We start from the raw sequence: 18,185 nt of genomic DNA on the forward strand, positions 1-18,185 counted from the left end.
CTATCCTTTATCCCGTTAAGTCAATCTCGAGGCTCGGGGTGTCGGAACCGTCCCCGAGGGCAAAACGGTAAAATTCCCCAATATTCCCGCCTAGACTTCCTAACCTCAAATATATCTCCATATATTTATTTTCATAACCCGATAGTCTAAATAACTACCTGATACCTAAAATAACCTTGACTTATCCAAAGTCAACTGCTAAGCCCCATTGTGACTTTTCCCGCTATCTAGCCCTAGGATCGCCTCGAGTCGTGCTCTGCAAACCTACCCACATAATAATGTGGTTCTCACAAATACCATATATATATCACATTAACATCAATATAATCATACAAGCATTATCAATCATATAATTATGCATTTAAATCAATGAAAACATTCAAATCACATTTAACCCAATTATGCCCTCCCAGCAAACTAATCAAGGCCCTTAAGCCTCATTAGTGAATTTGGGGTCGTTACACTTTGACAGCTTTGACCACTCAAGTTTCATCTATGACCAACCTTTTAAAGACCATGAGTATGGGGGGTAATTTACAACTAGCTCCTATGGCCCAAGTAGCGGATGTGTCTTATGTTTATTGTGGAGGAGGCACACATTTGATAGTTGTTCTTCTAATCCCACTTCGTTATGTTACGTGGGGAATCCAAATGACAATCGCAACAATCCATATTCCAACGCTTACAATCCGGGTTGGAGGCAACATCCAAATTTTTCTTGGGGAGGTCAAGGGGCTAGTTCAAGTGGTGCAGTCATGCTTAACAAGCCTACTTATCCAGCGGGTTTTTTCTCAACAACAACCAAGAGCTCAACCTCCTTCTCCACAAGTTTCTCAAACAAGATCTTTGGAGAATTTTATGAAAGATTGTAATGCCCTAGATAGCCAAGACCGCTACACTGTGTACTTATAGAGGTGCAGGACTTGCTAATCAAGTCATTAATTTAAAAACGTGTCACTAAACATGTATGAGCTAGGGTTAAAAAGGTTTTGGTCTCAAAAGTTACACTTTATATAATTAAACAGTTTTATACATGGGATCCCAAAAAGAAACAGAGTTTAATAGTTGGTTTATAGAATCTCCAAAATACAGACAACCGTCATCCATACTAAGGCAAAATAGACATTTCTGGTTCTCACGTCCCTGCCTAATCCTCAACCGTGGTGGCAGAGCAGCTGGTCATGTACATTCAGCTCGCAGAGCTCTCCAAGTCAGGGCTGATCAAGCTTGCCCTTGCCTTTACCTGCACCACGTAGCACCCGTGAGCCAAGGCCCAGCAAGAAAACATAATGTGCAACACAAACAACAATAACAGAAAGTAAATTCTTTAAGCGTGATCAACTATTAAATATTCCACATTAACCATTCAGCACATACTCAGAATCAAAGATGAAACTAATAACAAATAACATTCAGGTCTCATAATAATCAAGTCACATAATAGTCAGGGCTAACAACTTAGGCCGCACCCTCTGTTTACCCCACTGACTCCGGCCCGCTTAAACCAAGCTCAGTGCATAATAAGCTGTCCTCGGCAACCGGTGGCCAAACCGCGCCCTGTACGCTAGTGTAACCCTTGGCACTCTTAGGCCATTGGTTCACTGTTTACATGGCATAATACCATCCTTTCAAGAATACACTTTAGGGAACCCTTAGTCCCATTACAGATATACAACCGAGTGCAGTTTTCTTACCTTTAGTTTCTGCGTTCACTGATTATGAGCATCGCTCCTCGAGCACGATCCGTTCCCAAGCCCTAGCCTTAACACCTAGTCACAACCAAGTTATTGGATTCCATTAATATTCAAATAAGGATTTCCGGATACAATACTAGCTTCTGGGACATTGAATTCCACCAAGCATGGTGGGGAAATCGATCTCGAGCACCCTAGGCTAGACTCCCATGCCTAAAATCCCCAAATGTTCAAGAATGCACCTAAGGGCTGCGGCCCTTGAAGCCTAGTCGTGGCCCGCCTCCAAAATAGAGCCCAAGGCCCCCAACAAGCACACACGCGCCATGGCCCTGCCCAAGGGCTCCACGACGCTCTCCCCTGGCCGAGCCTCCCTAGCTCTCTTGCTTCGTAGGGCTGCAGTGCTCTAGAACAGAGTCGTGGCCCTTCCCTTCGTGCCCAGAAAAACCACCATTTATAGCATCCTAACCCCATCCAATACCATTCCAAAGCACCCTAACTCAAAATCCATTAACCACAAAACTTTTATCATGACTCTAACAACATAATCCAACAGAAATTCAGCCTAAAAACCTACTAAAACTCCATTTTGATTCTCTGAAACCCAGCAACTCTAAACACCAATACCAGTCATGCAAAACTCAAATTTTAACCTATGAATTACGAATTGAAGCTTACCTATTTTGTTGAACCACCTTCTTGACGAATTCTTGAGCTTAGATCCAAGCTTCTCAGCTTAATTCAACTCGTAAACATCAAAACCATAAACTCCCTTAATACTGAGTCAAAACTCAAAATTCAAATGCTGATAGACATGATTCAACCCTTACCTTAATCTTGGTTGAGTTCCCTTAGCTGAGCACTAGATTTAACCTACAAGTTCCAGCCCAAATCACTGAATTCCCAACTGATTTTCCTTGGGTTTTCTGTGTTTTCCTTGAAAGAGAAGAGAGAAGGAAGAGAGGAGAAGAGAGAAGAAGAGCTGAGGTCGGTTTGTTTTTTTTTTCCTCTGTTTTTTTTATCAACTTAGTCTAATCTTAGCCAATTAAACCAATCTCGAGGCTCGGGGTACCGGAAACGTCCCCGAGGGCAAAACGGTACTTTTCCCCAATATTCCCGCCTAAGTTTTCTATCCTCAAATATATCTCCATATATTTATTTCCATAACTTGATAGTCTAAATAACTACCCGATACTTAAAATACCCTTGACTTATCCAAAGTCAAATATTATTAAGCCCCGTTGTGACTTTCCCGCTATCTGGCTCCCTAGGATCGCCTCAAGTTGCTCACTGCTAATCTATCCACATAATAATGTGGTTCTCACAGATATAACATTTAACCACATTTACATTCAAATATTCATACAAGCATGCATTAAATCAATAAATTCACTCATTAGTCAATTATGCCTTCCCGGCACACTAATCAAGGCCCTTAAGCCATATTAGTGATTTTGGGTCGTTACAAAGAGTTATTGGCAAAGAATGATTCAAAGTCAAGCAGCATCTTTGAGGAACCTTGAGATTCATATGGGGCAGCTAGCTAATGAATTGAGGAATAGATTACAAGGTACATTGCCTAGTGATACCGAAAATTCAAGAAGAGATGGTAAGAGCATTGCAAGGCAAACACTTTGAGGAGTGGAAAAGATCTGGAGTTGAATGAAAAAAAATCTAAGAGCAAATCTGAGCCCACTTCAATCCAAACTAGTGTGGAAAAAGAGGAAATAAATAGAATTTCTAATCTGTCAAATGTTGATCCTTAAGCAAATGCTGCAGCATTTTCTCAGCAAAATGCATTAGAGAAGCTAAAATAGCAAGCCACCTCCACCATTTCCACAACGATTTCAAAAGTAGCAATAAGATCGTCAATTCAGGAGATTTTTAGATGTTTTGAATCAACTCCACATCAACATACCCTTGGTGGAAGCTTTGGAACAAATGCCCAACTATGTGAAGTTTTTAAAGGACATATTGACGAAGAAGAAGAGACTTGCAGAATTTGAAACAGTGGCTTTGACAGAAGGTTGTAGCGCAATGTTAAAGAATAAGATTCCACCTAAATTGAAAGATTCAGGTAGCTTCACAATTCCAATTTCTATTGGGGGTCGAAATGTTGGTAAAACTCTTTGTGATTTGGGAGTTAGTATTAATTTGACACCCTTGTCCATTTTTAAAAAGTTGGGAATTGGAGAGGCAAGACCAACTACACTCACATTGCAATTAGCTGACCATTCTATGGTGCATTCGGAGGGAAAGATTGAAGATGCTCTAGTACAAGTTGACAAGTCCATTTTTCCAGCATATTTTATTATTCTTGACTATGAGGAAGATGGAGACGTTCCAATCATCTTGGGGAGACCATTCATTGCCACCAGGAGGACTTTGATAGATGTTGAAAAATGAGAGCTTACCATTCGAGCTCAAGAAGAACAACATTAAAGTATTTTAATCCTATACGCTCTCCTAATGAAGTTGAAGATTGCTTAGCCATAAGTGCTTCCAACTCCAAGAAGATTGAAATGATGCATGAAGAGCAAAGTAAAGAAGTGAGGAAAAAGTTTCATTTTGAATAAATTGAGAAAGATGGTGAGCCATAGAAAAGTAAGGAAAAAGAATCATCACATCCTCAAAAGCTACCAAGGAAGAAGAAAAAGAAAAAGAAACATGGTAGAAAACCTCGGTGACAAATTTTTGAAGTTGGGCAGCGAGTGTTTTTCTCAAACTCTCTAATGAAAGTAAATCATGGGCAGTTGAAATCAAGGTGTGATCGGGTGTTCTTAGTGATCAAAGTGTATCCCAATGGCATGGTGGAATTATATGATGAGCATTCTGGGAGAACATTTAAGGTGGCAAGGAAGGGAACAAAGTTTGGGGGAAGCAAGGTTGAGCGATACAATACCTCGGCCTCCTTGAAAGATCATTAAAAAAATGATAAGTTTGGGTTGCTATGGTACTTGGAGTATTCATTTGTAAAGCAAGCCAAAGATAGAATAAAAAAAATATGAAAAAAATTGAAAAAAAAAATAAAAAAGAGAGAAAAAGAAAGGCAAAACATGTGTTCTTTAGTTAGTTATTTTTATTTTTGTTAGTTTAATTTCATTTTATTGTGTTGTTTTGGGGGTGGTTTTATATTTGTTATTGTGTTTCAAGTGTTAAATGGGAAGAAAATGGTGTTTTGGCAGTCATTTGGGGATCTAGTTTGCGAAAATTTTGCTAAAGCAAAATGGGTGCCATTTTCGAAAAATTAAGGGGTTTGCCCTGTTGTAGAAAATTTTTAATTTGGGAGAGCACAAGGCAGTGGGGTTTTCGCGCCCACGTGGAACTTAGGCGTGGGTTTGCAAAGCATTAAGAATTTACAAAAAAAATTAAAAAAAAAAAGCCAAACTCGATGCCCCTTTTCCCATTCTCCTTCTCGTCTCTTTCATCTCACTGAACCTCGGTTGCCATAACCACCATCACTACCAACTACCACCACCTTGCAGCCATCTCCAAAGAACCCAAAACCCCGAGCCCCACAACCACAAACCCAACCTCAATCTGAGCCTCCCAAGCACGATTCCGACACCCAGCTCCGAGCATCCCCGTATGCAGAACCACGAGAGCCCCAATCTTGGACGTGTGAACCCAGTCGCGAACCAACTATGCCATCTACATGAAACCCAAGCATGTGAGCCTATCTCCGATAGTCTCTAGCCGTATACACTAAGTTTGCGAGCCTCTGAACCCAGCACCCCAATCCGAAGAACTTAGGCGCACAAGTTTTGCCTTCGTGAGCCCCAGATCTTTGCGAGTCCTGGCACGCAAGCACAGGTGCATTTACGCACCTGCCATCCAGGTGAGAGCCCTGCCCCATCTGTGTGAGCCCCGTCGACAAGCATCGAACCCTAAGCCCAGGCACAATTCCAGGCGCGCATGACCCCATGCCTCTCGTGCGTACGAGCTATGGCGTGACCCTCAAGGTGTCACGAAATCCAATGAACCTAGACACAGCTGGTCACCATCTCAAAGTCGTGGACCCATGCGATTCCAGCACCTCAATCACCCCCATCTAAGCACTCAACCTCGAGACCCTTCACGTGCAACCCCAAGAGTGTAGCTCAATCTTAGACCCAAAACCGAGTAATTCAGTTTAATCATGGGTAACATCTTCCATTTTGTGACATTGTTGGCTATGTCCTTGTGAATTGTTCCTCTCGGGTTGCAATTTGTGTTACTCTCTTGTTGCATATTGTGGGTCTCGGGCTCCTTGCTTGTGAAATTGTGATTTTGGGATGCTCTGTTTAGTTGAGTCTCTATTGAATATTATGGTTGCCTTGCTCTTTGATTGTTGAACTATGATTTTGGGGCAGCCATTTGTAGTGATAAACATGTGGAAATTATTGTTGGTGCTGCCTATGTAGCTGAATTGGTGATATTGTGTAGTTTTGCTAATTAATAAGCAGGTGGACGGACATATTGCTTGGTTGTTCGATTCTGTTATGTTAATGGTGATATGTGATTTGTGAGCCCCCATGGCCACTTTTGTCCAAATTTTGACCCCAAAAGGCAACCACTAAGTCGCGTGATTAGAATAGAAACTCACCAATTCCTCAACTCCGCCACCAACCAAAAAGAAGGCCTTCGCTGTAAATTGATCCTATCCTTTCGGATGACAATTCCAAAGGATAGGCAGGGGATTTTTCTTATCTCAACTAATTTTCATTTATTTACTTTGTTGTTTTGTGTATTTCTTTTGTTGTGTGGCTGTAACTTTGTTGTCTTTGTTTCTCTTTGTGTAATTGTCTTGTTTTAGGTATTGCTTGTTATAGTTATTATGTTGTTTTGAGGATATACTTTATTTTTGTTAGCATTCACTAGGGGGGTTCGATGACGATCTTGAAAATGCTTAAAAACAAATCAAATAAAATTAAGTTGAAGTTGAATGTCACTCTTGCTTAGGTTTTACACTAAATTCTTTGGGTGTGAATGTTACTAGAAATTAATTGATGAGAGTGTTTTTCTTTTTAGTGTGTGCATAGCTTGATTAAGTATTTTTGAGACCCAGTACGAGCTAGATTCTTGTGAGAGCTAAGTTTCTAGAATTACTTAGTGGTTTTCCTTAAGGGCGAAATCCTAGACATCACCACACTAATGACATGATTTAGGCCATCTTTGGATTGTTTGAGCCTTTTAAGCCTACCCTTTATGCATTTTTATCCCTAGTCATCTCGTTGAGCTTAATAGACAATTTTCTTTATTAGCCACGCATTACCTTAGAAAGATATAATAACCTCCTTTCACCATACCCGTTTAGCACATTTAGTTTGTAGTTTTTTTATCATTATTCGAAATGAAAAGTAGAAAAATCAATAAAAAAAATTAGATTGCACTCCCTTGAATCAAAGGAAAGTTTTGTGAAAAAAAATTCAGAAAAAAATCAAGAAAAGAAAAAGACAAAAAGAGTAATCAAGTATGTTTGTAAATAAGTTTGGGGTGTAACTCTTTGAATAAAAGAAAATTATATTTTAGTTTTCATCCTTGTATGTTAGTAATAACGGCTAGTGGCAAGAGTTATAATTTGTTGTGGGATGTTCTTTTTGGGGAAATTGATGTGTGGTTTGATTTTGGTCCTAGAAAGATTGAGGTGCTTAGGGTGATTTGAGCCAAAAATAATCTCTCTTATCCTATCTTCACCCTAGCCTATCATTACAAGCTTGATAAAGTCCTATTGATCTTTGGTGTGGTTTTTGTCTACATTAGTGGAGAGAGAATCACTAAGTAACTTATGGAGACACTAGTTAAGCTTTAGGACCAAGACCTAGTTTGAATTGGGTGATTGAAAGTGTTTAGGAAAAGCTATACATGCACTAAAGGGAGAAACACTTGACTCATATTTTAACAACAACATTAATACTTGAAGATTTTGGTTTAAGGCTTGTGAAAGTTTGAAATTCAGTTTCTCTTATTCAAAAATAAAATCCCTCGAGCTTTCCTTTTTTCTAAGCATTGGCAAAGCAAAGTTTATCATCTCTTGTTGTGTCTTGTTTTTGTCGTATTTTTTTTTCTTTCAAATTGTGTTGTCTTTTGATGTCTTTTTAGATTCATCACTCAAGGACAAGCAATATCATAAGTTTAGGGGATGCGATAACTCTTGAATAAAGAGTTATTTTTATACATTCAAGCTTATAAATGAAAAATTAGGTTGAGTAATGTTGGTTTATTATTGTTATTTTTAGTTAATTTCTTTTCCTTTTTATGTTCTTGTGTCCTTTTTGGTTTTTAAGAGCTGAAAGTATACAAATAAGAAGTTTATGCATGAATTTTTCCAAAGAAAACAAGAAAAAGTGAAACGACTCTTAGTTGTTCAATTTGTGATGAAATGTCAGGTTTTGCTGGAGCAAAAGAAATTTTGCTAAAGCATTTTCAGCAGGATACAAAGAGGGAAATTCAGCATATAAAGGAGAGACATGTGGCACCATTAATTGAGTTGGCAAGAGTGATGAGGTGGCAAAAAAATAAGAGAAAATGGACTGAATTTTGGAGTACTTTCTAGAAGAGAAAAGAAAACTCACATGAGAGGCAATGAGGGGCATTTTTGGGGCATGAGGAAAAAGGGTTTTATCACCCTAGCATCATAAAAAGAAGATAACCTCCATTACCCAATTCAACAATCTTTTAGAGAGAGAACCGCCATGTACAAGGAGACTTCAGCAGTACAAAGAAGGAAAGGGAGAAAAGAAGAAGAGGAGAAGAAGAGAATATTCATTCCATCATCATTTTGGGCTATTTCTTCTCTTTGTTTGTTCCTTTCCTATCTTCTCTAGTATTTTGTGATTGATTACTCATGGACAAATTTGAATTTGCATTTGTGTTTCTTGATTTAGCCATGAATTAGATATTTTGAGGCATGATTTATTAATGAACTCTATGTCTTGATTCTAAAATTCTAGCACTTTATTTTAGGAAATTACCCATTGTTCATTCGAATATGCTTAATGATGAATTCTTATTGTTGCTTGGCCATCAATGACAAGATGTTGAGTTATATTTGTGTTAGAAAGTTTGAATATAATGGATAAATTTGAATGACACAAGTAGATAATCTTGTTAGATTATGTTTGTGAATAGTATAGGAATGTGTTATTTTCCTTGTGTAACAATTATGAAATGATTCTTAAATATGGATTCTTAAACTTGATTGGCATAGGAATATGTTTAATTAGGTAAAAGAATTAATGTCATAAGATTTGGAAAAGTTCTATGAATTTTTTTTGAATTTTTGTTAACTTTGGTAATTTTGCTGAGATTTTGGTGCAACAAAACGTACAGGTCATTTGACATAGAGGGATTTAATAATTCAAGCTCATTTCAACCAATTGATTTTATCAATCTGAAACAGATTGGCATTGCAGTTTATTTTAAAACATTTTTAATTTATCTCGAGTAGTGTTATTTTACAAAATCAAAGCAAATTAATTTGGTTACTTTTCTGTTTGTTTGGTAATTAATTTGTGCATTTAGTTTTAATTTGCAATTCTTGTGGAGACGATCTCAAATATTTATCACTTTATTACTTGTTTTGTGATTGGGCACACTTGCACATATTTGATAAAAAAAAATATCACAACACCAAGCGTACCTGTCACTTATTATTTTAGGTAGCCTTAGGGTCGTTCAAGCGTATATCGCGCTTCTTGGTTAGATTAACCACATCGGCCGACATTCACCACGCTATTTTCGCCCTCGACTCATAAGTCGAGCCTTCAAACCCTCTACTTATAAGTCGAGCCTTATAATCCTTCGACTTATAAGTCAGACCTTATAAACCAAGCCTTATAAACCTTCGACTTCTAAGTTGAGTCTTTTAACAGGATATATCCATGGCTAATAAGCCAAGCTTTTTGTCAGATATCATAGATGAATCCTCGACTTATAAGCCGAGCATTTAGTCAGATATAGTGTAATGCCCCGAATTCTCCGATGTGGTTTAATGGCAGGACTAGTAGGCCGGGAGGGCCATATTTGCTTAATTATGCCATTAACTGATATTATGCATGTATATGTGAATTATATTATAATATGATGTTAAATGCATGCATGTGGGTCCACATTTTAATTACAGGGGTGTGATGGTAATTTGGCCCGTTGAGGGTATAATTGTATATTTGTATGCATGTCGATGATATGTGTTGAGACCACATTATAATGTGGGTTTGTTCGAGCTATTCGGCATGAGACGATCTTGGATTATTGATTAGCGGTTTAGTCACAACAGGTTTAAGTTCGGGACTCGGGTTGAGTCTCAGGGTGATTTTAATAATTAGAGCGTTACCGGGTATTAAAGGGTAACGGGATGTGAATTGTTGGTGTTTGAGATTATTGAGAATAGCGGGAATTGGAGAGTGTTAATTATGATTAATGAGAGAGGAGGAAAATACCAATTTTTCCCTTGCGAGCCTTTAGAAACTTTAAATAGACCTAGGGATATTTTGGTATTTTCACCCCTAGGATAGATATAACCATTGTTGGCTGAAAGAAGAGAGCAAAACAAAGCAAGTTTCTAAGTTTCTCCCGCACCTTCTTTTCCTCATCTTTCTTTGAGATTTTTGAATCATTCTTGAGGATTCAAGCTTGGGAAGCAAGCCTTGGGAGTTTGGGAGTGTGTTCCTCCATTGAAGAGCATCATAAGCTGAGCTTTGGGTAAGTTTCTAACCATAGAATTCCCTGGTTTGTCCTGTTTTAGTTCTGTTTTGCAGTTGAGATTTCTAGGTTGAGAACTTGGTTTTGTTGGGAGTTTTGGCTAGGGTTCCTATGGTTGGGATGTTTGGGATATGTTGAGATGGTTTTTGGGTTCATTTGGCATCAAAAATGGGATTTGGAAGCTTTGGAATCAGGTGGGAATCGAAGGAGATGAAGAAGGTCGGTTCAGGGGAGTTCTGGTTTGGAGGTAGCGCTATAGCACCCACCCTAGGGCGCTACAGCGCTCCTCAGGAAGCTTTTGGGCATGTTGGAGATTCTGAGAATAGCGCTGGGGCGTTAGGGGTCAGCGCTGTAGCGCTACCCTGTTCCTTCAAAGTCCCGTTTTGAATGTTTTTAAGGGTTTTTGACTTGGGGTTTCAATCCTTAAGGCCCGGGATCGAATCTACTCACCGTGCGGGCATGTTTCGAGGTCCCGAGAGTGGTGCTTAGGTTAAGACCCTATTATTGTTTATTCTCATTAATGGAAGTTATAATTGTTTGTGATTAGGTAACCGCTAAGGAACCAAAAGATCGATCGTTCTCAGGGGTCGTCCTTATTATATTTCTCGCTCGAACCTGAGGTAAGAAAACTGCACCCTGTGTATATATGACATGCGTATTTGCTATTGAGGTATGTTGATTGATAATGTGGACATGGATTGCATATTAAAGGCTAGTGAATGTTGATTACCTGTATATGGCACTGACTAGTCAGGGACACTGACCTAAGAGTCAGAAACGGCATAAGCGTCCTGAACACAGGGCCGAATGAAGATTAGATCTAATCGATATCAGTGTTGAATGGATCTAAGGCATTAACATTGGACCGACCCTAAGGTCGATGAACTTACAAGCGCTTGCCTAGTCTAAGACTAGTTAGTGAGAGCCAGGGCATAAGGCCCAGGTGAAGGCTTGTCACATGGCTAGGGAACGATGTTCCAGGGTTATGACTCTATGGTCATGAGGAAGGTTATGTTGGTGACCAGTCACCATGCACCTATCCTATTTAAACTAATGAAAGGTTTACTTACCTGTTAAGCCCCGGTGACCCTATTATCACAAGGCTAAAGGGAACTGTCCCCATCTTAGTGACTTTTGCGATTGTCACCTATCTGTTTTGGACTAAGTGTCCTGAATGATTATTATGATCATTGTTGATATTATATCATGCTATATTGTGTTTTCTTGCTGGGCCTTGGCTCATGGGTGCTATGTGGTGCAGGTAAAGGGAAAGAAAAGCTCACCCAGCCTTGAGTGGAGAGCTTAGGTGGTGATGTGTACATATGCGGTCGCTTGACCACCACGTCCAAGTAGTTCTCAGAGGAACTAGGGGTTTACCCTATTTTTGCCGCTTAAGCCGGCGGGGTTATGTATTTTGAAACAGTAGTGGCCATTTTGTATAATGAACAACTTGTAAATGTTTTGAATAGCTCATGGGCAGTTTATATACTTAATAAAACATATCCTTTCCTCTTTATTGTTTTTCACGTTAACCTGTTAATAACGCTTAGATCACGTTTTTAACCAAAGGACTCGGGTAGCCGATCAAATTTCCGGTTCACCGATCACCGTAACTGTTCTGGGGTAACCAGGGCGTTACATATAGTAAATACAGCCTTGACTTATAATTCAAGCCTTTCAATCAAATACAATCGATAAGCTCTCAACTTATAATCGATAAGTTCCCAAAACAAATTAGAATACATCGATTTCATTTCTTGGTTCATGGCCTCTTGCCATTTTTCTTTTCAGGGTCTTCCATTGCCTCTTTAAAGGTCAATGGATCGTCCTTATTAGTGCTTGATACTAGGACATGTGCTCCGTGTTCATAGTGAATAATTGTGTAACAATCCTCCCACTACAACATTGCACTGGGTTTCCTTTTCAAGAACTGTGGTTTCTACGGTTTGTTGTTTATCAATTGATGATGAAGATGGTCTTATTTGATCAAACGTGAGTTCCCCGAGAACTACTTTGCTCTGAGGTTTATAGTTTACCATATAGACATGTTCAGGAAATGTTTCATTTGTTGACAAAAATACTTTTTGATCCTTTTGACAATAAAAGTAACCACCTTTTGTCTATGGAGCATAGCCAGTAAAAATACACACTTCCGACCTTGAGTCTAGCTTACCTTAGGTCTAAGAATGTGAGCTAGACACCCCCATATACGAAAATGACACAAACTAGGTTTGGAACCATTCCATAACTCTAAAGGTGTCTTGCTTATTGATAAGTAACATTTTACTTATATTTTCTTAATTTTCTTAGGCTTAGAAATTGTTAGTTTTTAGTTATTTTAAAGGTTTTAATTTTGTTTTTGGTATTTTGTGAGTTTTGGGCTAACAATATTTTTAAAAGTTAGAATATACTTTTATAACCATTAAAATAAATTAGGTATAAATTAATATTTCTATAAATTTAATTGATATATTTTTAGTTTGGAATTATTTATTTTTAATTTGGTATATTTTGTTTGGAAAATTAATATGTTATTTTTGTAGAAGAAAATGAATAAATTGGTGAAAGCTAAAGAAAAGACCCAAAAGTATAAGGGAAATTTCATGTTATATGCATAATATCTTAGTAAAAATTTTTAATATGCCAACATAAGTTATTATTCCAAATATATGACAATTTTAATATTTTAGACAAAAATACTCCTAACATTCAAACACTCATTTTCTCTCTTAATCCAAACTTTCTCTCTCTAACATCTCTCATTCTCTCACTCTAACATTCTAATCTTGTAGATCTCGAAAAAAATACTAAAATTAAAAAAAATCATCTGAAACCGACATTTGAGTGAAAAAATATGAACCTCCAAAGTTTTCGTCAAATTTCAGTGCAAAGTATCGAAATTGCATCGAAAAAGCGTCGTTTTGGACAAAAATAAAGTTTTCATGATTGCATTGAAACATCATCGATGCACCATCGATTTTGCATCGAAAGACCATCGATTTGGCATCGAAACACCATCGATTTTGCATCGAAAAGTCATCGTTTTGGCCAAAAAACAAGTTTTCATGATTGCATCACAAGTGCATCGAAACACTATCAATTTTGCATCGAAATTGCATCAAAACACCATAAAAAAAGCATCTAAATTGCATCAAAACGATGTCATTTCGATGCAATTTCGATGCTCTTGCGATGCAATCATGAAACTTAATTTTTGGCAAAATCGATGCTTTTTCGATGCAAAATCGATGGTGTTTCGATGTTCTTGCGATGCAAATATGAAAACTTGTTTTTTCGCCAAAACGATGCTTTTTCGATGAAAAATTGATGGTGTGTTTCGATGCAAAATCGATGGTGTGTTGATGTTGTTACGATGCAATAATGAAAACTTAATTTTTGGGCAAAACGATGCTTTTTCGATGCAAAATTGATGGTGTTTCGATGCTCTTACGGTGCAATCATAAAAACTTATTTTTTGGCCAAAACGATGCTTTTTCTATACAAATTCGATGGTGTTTCGATGCGGTTGCGATGCAATCATGAAAACTTGATTTTTTGGCCAAAACAATGCTTTTTCGATGCAATTTCGATGCAAAATCGATGTTGTGTACTGAAATTGATGAAAACTTTGGAAGTTCATATTTTTTCACTCAAATGTCTGTGTTTAGATGATTTTTTTTTTAATTTTGGTATTTTTTCGAGATCTACAAGATTAGAATGAGTAGGAGAGTGAGAGAATAAGAGATATTAGAGAAAAAATTTGAATTAAGAAAGAAAATGAGTATTTGAATATTATGAGTATTTATGTCTAAAAAATTAAAATTGTCATATATTTAAAATAATAAATTAAATTAGTATATTTAAAAATTTTAATAAATTATCATGCATATAATATAAAATTTCCAAATTATAAAAAGGAGGCACAATCGTTTAAGCCCAAATTCCTTTCAGCTGAAGCCAAGCCGCCAAGCAAGCTGCAGCTGGCGAGCCGAGGTCACAATTGCTTCAGCTGCTGCCACGTGTCTCCTAGGGACAATCTTCTGCGCGTGTCAGTCGTGTGGGTCCCTCGATGTAAACATCTGCTCATCTTTTCCAGGGTTGTATGAAGCACAGACCAATCCGAGGGTGAGTCCCTTTCACACGTGCCTTGGAGAAGGTTGCAGCAGATTTTTTTATTTCCCCGTGGGACTCACGATTTCCCATGATGTCTCACTTTCTTTTCATGTGTGTGAGTGACACACACCAAATAAATGGTCTTCTTCAGATATAATGCATGAAATTCAAGATTTAAATATCGATACGTATTAGTTTTTCTACCATACAAAAATGGGGATACCATTAAAATATCAAAATGCAAAATTAGATTAATTAGATTTTAATTATTATTTAAATTTCTAATTTAGATTTCTATTTTTTTTAGTAATTTCAAAAGTTGTCGAACTCTTATAAATAAATATCTGTCTTTATTTAAAAACTTACTCTCTACTTTCTCTTTTAGAGATATATTTTTTGCTACTATTTTTCTTTTGGTAAATTGATTTTTTTTTTTATTTATTGTTGTGTTTATTTTTAAGGTAATTTCAAACTCTAAAATATGATTTCCTAGTTTTAATAATTTTTATTGTTATTCTATTCCCTTATATTAAATTGTTTTTATTCTTCTAATTGAATGGTATGAATCTTGTGATATTTTGTTAGGTGAGCAACTAATTAATGTATTGCATTGTTCTATTATCATCTTAGGATTGTTATTTACCTAATAGTATATAGTTATAAGTAGAGTAATAAATTGCAATTAAGTATTGTGACGCGTATTTTAATTGTGATGGAGAATAGAACTTAGGTTAAATGAATTGCATATTTAATGGATTTGTTGCATAGATTAACTTGTTTCCACTGAATGTAATGATTTTTCTGAGTTAAATAGATCACATGCTTAATGAGTTTAGTGCTTGGTAAAAAGAATTAATTAATGAGAGCTTAGCTTTAATTAATTGTGATAGGGAAACTGTTATAATTAACTGTTTAAGTGTTATCTGCAGGGTTAATAATTTGATATGTAATATTTATCAATATTATTATTAAAATGCTTGAATGAATATTTAATGGTGGAGAATGACCTCTTAACTATTTTAACCATTAACTTTATTTTCAATTATTTTTATTTTATTTTCAAAAACTTCTTCCTTATTAACTTTTTGTCATTTGAATAGTAGTCATCGTGGGTTTGACCTATATTTACCATTATACTAAATAATTGGTAATACTGAAAATAAAATCTTTAGTAAATTTGATACGGCATACGGCACGCATCACTTATTGTCTTAGATGGGGCTACATTTAAAATGTAAGTCACTGTTTGAAGTGTTTAACCCTAGAATGTGAATGGAAGTGATGAGTAGCTTTACATAGACCTGACTATATCCAATAAGGTTATGTTTCTCCTTTCAGAAACATCATTTTTCTGTGGTGTTTTGAGCGCTGTGAGTTGTGATAGAATGTCATGCTCCAGCAAGAAATCCTTGAATTCTAAATCCAAATTCTCCGCGTCGATCTGACCAAACAGTCTTTAGAGACTTACCTAATTATTTTTCACCTTCAACTTTGAAATCTTTGAACTTGTCAAAAGTTCCACACTTCTTTAGAATTAAGTAAGTACAAGCGTATCTTGAGTTATCGTCAATGAAGGTGACGAAATACTCACACCCACCTCTTGCTTGTATACTTATTTTTCCACAAACATCACTATGTACACACTTTAGTGGTTCTTTGGCTCTATTTCCCTTCGCTAAGAAGGGTCTTTTGATCATTTTACCCTATAAACATGATTCACAAATTGGAAGATTTCCAACTTTTAGTTCTCTCAAAAGTCTATCACTTGCTAGTACAGTTTACTAAGCATATGGGACCGCGAGTAATCTAGATTTATATTATTGATGTAGATAGACATCTTGATAAATGTACTTTATATAATAGTAATAATATATGACAATTTCGATGTGAATTAATTATCTTTATAAACTTACCATTTGCAATAAAGATTTAATTTATATCTTAATAGATGATCATTTGTAGATTTGTAACGCCCTGGGTAACCAAGATCATTACACTGTATGTTTAAAATAGTGCAAGACTTGCCAATCAAGTTGTTTGAACATAAATATGTTTCTAAAGTCAACTGACAGGTTAGGGTTATAAGATTTTGATCATCAATGGTTGACTTTCATTAAAATAAGAGTTTGATACACGAGATCCCAAAAATATTGTTTACAAAGTGGTTACAACCCTAAAAAGTTAATACAACTGCAACCAGCCTAAATGGTAAAATACAATTTTGGCTCTAGTCCCTGTAAATCCCTTGACCGTGGCGGTCGAGCAGCTATCGATGTACACACCGCCCCCAAAGCTCTCCAACTCATGGCTGGTCTAGCTTTCCCTTGCCTTTACCTGCACCACGTAGCACCCGTGAGCCAATGCTCAGCAAGAAAACTAAATTCAACAAGCAATAATAACAAAAGAGTGTGCATAGTAAACTTAGATCAACCAATTTAATCAACAGCAGAATACAAGCAATAAGCCAGGCAACAGTAAATTATTTAATCCAAACATATAATTCATTCTTAATATGATTAGTTAGGTGTAGGTGCCCTTAGGCCGAGCCCTCTAGTTTTTTAGCTAATCCCGACTCTCTTAGACCGAGTTGCGTTCAGCACGCATAAAATTAGCCCCGCCTCCCTTAGGCCGGACTTTCACATCAGACATAGCAGATATACAAGCTGTGAAACACGCAATCGGAAGCAGCACGAGCTAACTTTCCATCTAGATATTTCTAATCACAAATACATTTATAATTTCACATATGTTCATCTACAGGGGATCTCAGCCCCATTCACAACTTGGGTGCAATTTTCTTACCTCGGATCCCAAGCTGAAGATATATAGCGGTCCCGAGCACGATCCTCAATTTTGAGCCTTAACGGTAACCCTAGTCACAAGCGAAAATGGATAACTATTAAAATCTAATCTAATTAAATGCTTTGGAATAAAATACTAGCCTCCGGGACCCCGAATTCTACTAAACCGGATAGTAGAATTTGTCCCGAGTGCCTACGTTTAAGTTCCCGAGCCCAAAATCCTATTTTGGCTAAGGCTGCATAGGCGGGTCGTGACCTGGCCCTAAGGGTCGCAGCGCGCCCCCAAGTCAGAGGCGCCAGTCCCTAGTCCCAAAGGTAGGCGGGCCGCGACTAGCCCCTTTAAGCCACGATGCGCCCACGAAAAACAAGCCCCCAGGGCCTCTGGGGTCACGCGGGCTGCGGCCCCCATGAACTGGGCCGCGACATGCCCCCACGAACCTAGAAATTCCATCTTCCTTCTGCATTTTCCCCCAAACCAAAGCTACATAATTCCATTTAAACATAAACCCAAGCCAATACTACGTCTAGAACTCTCAATATCACCTTACAAACAACACATATGGCCTAAAACACTAGCTCAAATTTCCTTAAATCCCAAATTCAAACACTAACTCATGTATCCCTAAGTATGCCCAAAACCCAACCAGAAATTCAAAGATTAGAGTCTGTAACCTTACCTCAATAGAAACTTTGATTCTCATTTGGCCCCTTGCCTGCTCCTAGCTTAATTCCCCAAATTTTCCCAGCTCAATTCTTAAGATTTTCCTTCAACAGCTTCCCCTAAGCCCCCAAGCACAAGAGAGGGAGAAAGAGAAAGTGAGGAAGAGAGAGAGAGAGAGCTGAGGAGTATTCTAGTTTGGTCTGATTTTTCCTGAATCTTATCCTACCATATCTCTTA

The 18,185-nt window shown here is 37.4% G+C and overlaps 1 protein-coding gene and 1 long non-coding RNA gene across 2 annotated transcripts; both read left to right on the forward strand.

Moving 5' to 3' along the window:
- Positions 1–3,632: 3,632 nt before the first annotated feature.
- LOC133792333 (uncharacterized) lies at positions 3,633–4,097 on the forward strand. The gene has a single exon (XM_062230236.1). It carries the CDS (start codon positions 3,633–3,635, stop codon positions 4,095–4,097), a length of 465 nt encoding a protein of 154 aa, XP_062086220.1.
- A 790-nt stretch (positions 4,098–4,887) lies between these two features.
- Positions 4,888–8,617, forward strand: LOC133788746 (uncharacterized). The gene is made up of 2 exons (XR_009873364.1): positions 4,888–5,833; positions 6,137–8,617. It is a non-coding gene; the product is annotated as an uncharacterized LOC133788746 (long non-coding RNA).
- The last annotated feature ends 9,568 nt before the right edge of the window (positions 8,618–18,185 follow it).

The sequence above is a fragment of the Humulus lupulus genome, chromosome 7, assembly GCF_963169125.1.
Source record: "Humulus lupulus chromosome 7, drHumLupu1.1, whole genome shotgun sequence".
NCBI lineage: Eukaryota > Viridiplantae > Streptophyta > Magnoliopsida > Rosales > Cannabaceae > Humulus > Humulus lupulus.